Here is a 6000-nt window from a genome sequence, read left to right as displayed (position 1 = left end):
TTCTTTTTTTGAATTCTTGACAAATAAAAACATTTTTAGAGAAAATTTACGAATAAATAACTAATACTGCGTAATTTACATAATAAATAAATAATTATTTCAAATATTTTAGGGACATTTTAGCACGGAGACGTGGCAAAACTTTTTTACGCAACTATTTCAATTCTCAAAACTGGGTACATTTTCTTGTTAGGAGTGAGTAATCTTTACTAATCTATGATCTTAGTGTAGTTATTTACAAATATTTTCTATTCACTACATTGAATCTAAATATTTTTAAAGCTATCTACATAATTATAATGTAACTTACGTGTTTTAATGTATCTTTGTGTCGTTTAGAACATAAAATATATTTACTCTACTCCACTATAAAAATAGGTAACGGTAGACACGACAAATATTGACAGAAATTGAGCCACATTTGCGTAGTGAAACTAAAGGAATTTGGTTAAACTTACGACAGTCAATATTACTACCCTTAGTATGAGTTTTTACGTTTGCTTGAAAACGTTCACCGTTTACGTTTTTGGACATACAGCGCCCCCGTGCACGGTATCGGAACTAAAATTTCCCATTATGAGTTTTAAATAACTGAATAGTCAATATTAATGACACTTAATTTTACAAATATTAATAGAATGTATTTATTTTTACATTTTTTAAATTTAATTTTGATAGCGTTATTGTTCCGTTTTTTAAACTTTTAACTGTGGAATTGTGGGATTTTAGTTCCGGTACGGTCCACGAGGGCGCTGTGTGCGCGTAAATGGTGAAAGTTTTCAAGCAAACGTAAAAACTCATACTATAACGACATTGTCTCATTCCTTTGACGTCATATTTTGTGACTCAGGTCGCACGTTTGTAATGGCCCAACTTTAGTATCGCGAAGGCGTTTAAAAATATGCGAATGACATTGTAATCATGACTTGGATTAAGATTAAATATTGTAGTAGTAGTGTATCGTGTAAATTATAAGACGTTTTTTACATTTTCACTTTAAATACACACAAACAACTTACGTACTTTTGATGGTACTATTAATATTGATGCACATATCATAAAATGTGAACGCACTGCTTATTTTAGTATAAGACTGTAAGAACAACATTTAATTAGAATTATTATTAATAAATCTGCATTTATTAAGCACTTAGAATAAATTTATACTTACATAAATATCTTTTTTTGTTTTTAATGTGTTTTCTTGCCTTTTTAGTTTCAGTAATAATAACCCAATTATTAAAATTAGGCTATTGTTTACTCGGATATCCGGTTCAAATCTGTGTGTAGAATTAGATATGAATCCTTGCTGGGAGTTTATGTATTATATCAAAACACCCGATAAAAGTTGATAACTAAAGGTTTAAGATCATTAAAAGGATTAAGAACATTTAAATGACAAGAATACGTATAGGTAATATTATTTTTATTTTAATCAGTATACAGTATTTCTTACAAGAGATCACTTATATTCATAAAAATCTTAATTATTAAAGCAAACTGAGTAGTTTAGTTAGTACCTACATGTTGGGTAAGATGCTTAGAGGACTCCGGTTGCGTTCTGTTGGAGATCCCGGAGTCCTCTACGCAGCGCGGGAATAACCACCTGGGGTTTAGTGCGGTAAAGATCCCACATGACCCCGTGTCGCTCCCACAGCACTGAGTACCTTTTGAAGGTTCCCCTCGTTAACAAAAAAAGGTACCTACATGTTAAATGTCAATTTGGTGTACAGATAGGTAATATCCGAAGGTTTTATTCCTTTATTTCACTAAGATATATTTATGTTAAAGTAATTATTGCATTACATTTTTGCATATCTCCCAAAACGTTGATTCGTTTGAAATTTATATTGATATTGATTCGTTTGGAATTGATAAACAACATAGATCATCTTATAAATTGAAACTTGATGGTAAGGGTATAACTATACATGGAAATCCATAATTAACCCCAGATTGGATTGGAGTCTTGCACGTCTCTACATTTATTCTATAAAACTATTATTTTTAACTTATATGTAGATTTTTATTACTTATTGAGTATTACAATTATAATTATTAATAAGTACATTATTAGGCTATGATATGCATAGTGCATAATAATATGCATAATAATAATAAAATTATGTTTGAAAAAAAAATAGTAATAATAAATTTGAGCATTAATTTGTACTTATAATTATATTACACTTACGTATAAATATATTTTGCTCCAAGAATTATTTACTTTGTCCGAAAATTAGTCTAGTCTTTGGTTAAGTGGCAGTTTGGTTAAATTAACTATGAAAAAAGAGTAATTAGTTACTATTACCTAAGCCTCCTATATCTTCTTTATATAACTATCATAAAGTTAGCGCCTGTGTAAATACAATAAGTACCAGTAGTGTTATTCTTTGTATATGTTACTACTAACTACATAGATTAGTTAAGATACTTCGCCGCCTTGAAATTGAATGAAGCCACAAACGGCTTATTTGTAAGTTCTTTTTTGAATTTTTGACAAAAACATTTCTAGAGAAAATTTACGAATAAATAACTAATACTGCGTAATTTATATAATAAATAAATAATTATTTCAAATATTTTGGGGACATTTTACCACGGAGACGTGGCAAAACTCTTTTACGCAACTATTTCAATTGCCAAAACTGGTTACGTTTTCTTGTTAGGAGTGAGTCATCTTTACTAATCTATGACTAACTACTACTAGGTATTTCTACATACAATTATTCGAGAAAATCTACGAATATCAAGTACTGCTCTTAGGTAACTATCATCAAACCTTTTATTATATTACCTTAATTGTCACGATACCTTAAAAATATTCTGATTAAGAATAGGTACACTAAAAAAATATTTTCATAAAATTAAGACGCTCCGGCTGCTTACAAATGTTCAAAATGATGCAAATAACCACTCAATTCTATACAAAACACCAGAGATTGGTAACGTATAGTAACATTGTCACAGGAGTCGAGCTACGAAGCATGCTACACTGAACTCATCGATGGAGAGGAAATTCTGTAGCATCTGTACCCTTAGTATAAGTTTTTACGTTTTTACATAAATTACTGTTTTGGTATTTGTTTACGGATTTGCCCATACATTTCCAATCAGCGCTCCTAGCGGATTGTGTCAGAACTGATTCGAAATATGTGTGAAATACATAAACAAAAACAAAAACAGTTATTTTAGTCAAAACGTAAAAACTCATACTAAGGGTAAACGGCAAATCCAATGGATCTGAAGGCAATCGAGGGACAAATGATCCTAGCCGTTCAAAGCCTTCATCTAATCATCCAAATGTTTCATCGCCTAACACTTGTGCCATTCGGGTGTGAGTACACTTGGAGTGGAGTATCCTGACTTGAATTAGATAAGGTGGTGCAACTTGTTTGACTCTTTGCCAACGACCGTTGGGGCTTCTTGTAGTTTTTAAACCTATAACAAACAAATACAATATTGGTAAATATTTATAGCCTTCTGTTGTTTCACTCCGAAAGCACCACCGCCATACTATTTCTGCCTAATAACAGCAGTGCTAAGCGCTGCTGTGTTCTGGTTTGATGGATGTAGTAAGGACATGCTTTTCCGAGGCTTTCTAGCTTAGTTCTCAATGGTAGCGCATCTGTGGCTGACCTCAGGTAGGATCTTATTGGGGTTGATTACAGACGATCAGGAACGGAAGTAGCCATTTACCATCAGGTGGACTGCATGCTCATCTACTAGTCTTACATTATAAAAATATCTAGGCTGAGTAGAGGGCATGGTCTACATGTCTATTCATAATTTTTATTTCATGTAAAAGGAGCACTAAGATACAATAGTAACAACTCCATTAAAATCAGAAGCGAGTTATATTATAAGCGTTACTACTCCACAAGACTCAGATGGAATACATAGAAATTGTGACTTACAATTTTACACTACTGGTATAAGAAATCGTTGTGGTAAATATAAAAGAACAAAATAATCTAGTGGTAATGGAAGGGAAAAAAACTTGGGAAAATCTGAGTTTTGTACTATAACTTACCGATTCACAACTTGGTAGTATATTTTCTTTTTGCACACGAAGATCAGAAAGATGGCCAACCCGATGAGGAGGTTATAAGCGTCAGTTATGAACCAAAACTGGAAATCTGGAGTCACCGAGCTCACCACTTCCAAGATCCAGTTAACACCCATGATGATGGAAAGCTTCAGGTATATGAAGAACCTGAAATTACAAACAGAAAACCTTTTTATTTTGGTCATACATAAAAAAACAATACCTCGTGTGATTGTGTAAGTCGGGAAGATTATCCCGTTATGGTAACTTTTTGGAAAAAATAGAGTGGTAGTAATACGAATAAAAACTTTCATGGTCTAGGAGAGCAATAAATATACATGTAGTAGTTATGATAACCGAAAATCTGAAGAAAAATTAATAGCTGGCTAGATCCGAGCTAGCAAATGAATATTTGTCAAATCAGAAGATTAAACACGAACACATGTTAAGACAAAACTATCAGCAAGTAAGTTTCAGGTAGAAGGTTAAAAAAGCTATTATTTTCTAATGCGTAACATTTAAAATCAGAGATCTGTCCTTCAAGCCTCCGGATGCCACATTGACAGACCGTGTTTCAAATCAGACTATAACTGGTTTAACAATACGATAAATACCTTTGTTTCTGACTTCTGTGCGCGGCCGGGGTGCCCGCGGCCGTGGAGTCTAGCACAGCGGTAGCGCGGTGCAGGCGCCAGATGTTGAAAGCCGTCATCAGAAAGAAGATCCAGTTTAATATTATCAGAATCAGCATCGGCACGTACAGGTACAGAAGTTTCTGTCCACCTACAATTACAAATTACTATGAACTATAAAATGTGGTTATCTTAATAAATTTAATCAGTACATTGCAGACATACCGCTGAGAACCTTCTTTTATAAGAACTCTTAGGCTTGTGGTTTCCCCCACGATAGCTTCTTCGCCGTTATGACAAGTGATAATTAATTTGTAACATATAACGCATATTTTTTATTTATAATACAGGAGTAGCAGCATGCCTTCCACCTGATGGTATGTGGCTACTGCCGCGCATGGATATGTGTAATCAACCACAGATAGGATTAGTTATTCCCTACCTAAGGTCGGCCATAGATGCGCCGCTACCCTGAGGACTAAGCTGGAACGCCTCCTAAAAGTATGTATCCCTTATCACACCTTTCAAATCAGAACACAGCAGCACCTAAGGTTGCTGTTATAAGGCAGAAGTAGGAAATGCATCTGTTATTGTGCCACTGCTGGACACGAGACTCTCAGAGTGAAAGGGTTTAGACGATATGATAAGTTTAACTCTCGGTTTAAGAACTTTCAAACGTGTAGGTTTCCTCACGATCTTTTTCTTTACTGTTTTGGCGAGTAATCTTTCGGATCCCACTAAGAGGCTGAGTTTCAATCACTATCACTGCACATATTCAAATTCTTGCAAGATACCTTCGATAAAGCATCCTTGTTCTGGAACGAGGGGCTTAACCACCCAGGGCAGGTGCCTTAGGTCGGCCCTATTAACCATGACGAAAGCGATGGACATTGCGAGCGGCACACCAAACCCGTATAAGCAGTACATGAGGAACTTGAAGGTCTCACCCCGACGGTTGATCATACGAGCTTTCGCGTAACCTCTGAAAATACAAATTTATTTTTAAATCATATCTATATAATTAATTTTGAACAGCAAATTTGTGGTACCGAAAATTGTTTCATTTAGAAAAGATATTACATTTTTAACGAATATAAGAATTTTCTCCAATTGTAATTTTCTCTCGAAATTTGAACTTTAGGACATCATGATGGATTATAAGTATTTTCTGATCGACATGAAAAGTATACTATTGAACGTTACAAATTTTCGACACATTCAAACTTTGTCGGATCACAAGGCTTTCAAGAATTTACATACTAGGTGTCCTGTCGGTCAATTTCTATAAATCATATTTTTAGAACAAATCAAAGTAGTAGG

At 34.0% G+C, this 6000-nt stretch overlaps 2 protein-coding genes across 2 annotated transcripts in view; one reads left to right on the top strand and one right to left on the bottom strand.

Moving 5' to 3' along the window:
* Nucleotides 1-6000, bottom strand: part of LOC140757575 (G-protein coupled receptor Mth2-like) — a 13509-nt gene continuing 7509 nt past the window's right edge. The window contains exons 5-8 of the mRNA XM_073093349.1: nucleotides 5475-5662; nucleotides 4663-4831; nucleotides 4034-4216; nucleotides 1-3441 (exon numbers count right to left, since the gene is read on the bottom strand). Of these exons, the coding sequence (XP_072949450.1) occupies nucleotides 3309-3441; nucleotides 4034-4216; nucleotides 4663-4831; nucleotides 5475-5662 (673 nt within the window). The 3' untranslated portion in view covers nucleotides 1-3308. The remainder of the gene's footprint in view (nucleotides 3442-4033; nucleotides 4217-4662; nucleotides 4832-5474; nucleotides 5663-6000) is intronic.
* LOC140757574 (G-protein coupled receptor Mth2-like) overlaps nucleotides 4731-6000 on the top strand; it is a 24157-nt gene continuing 22887 nt past the window's right edge. The window contains exon 1 of the mRNA XM_073093348.1: nucleotides 4731-4811. The gene's annotated coding sequence lies outside the window, so the exon portion shown is untranslated. The remainder of the gene's footprint in view (nucleotides 4812-6000) is intronic.

Source organism: Epargyreus clarus, unplaced genomic scaffold (assembly GCF_041222505.1).
Source record: "Epargyreus clarus isolate Ecla_fem2 unplaced genomic scaffold, WU_Ecla_fem_2.2 ptg000004l, whole genome shotgun sequence".
NCBI classification, from domain to species: domain Eukaryota; kingdom Metazoa; phylum Arthropoda; class Insecta; order Lepidoptera; family Hesperiidae; genus Epargyreus; species Epargyreus clarus.
This window is presented reverse-complemented; position numbering and strand designations above follow the sequence as displayed.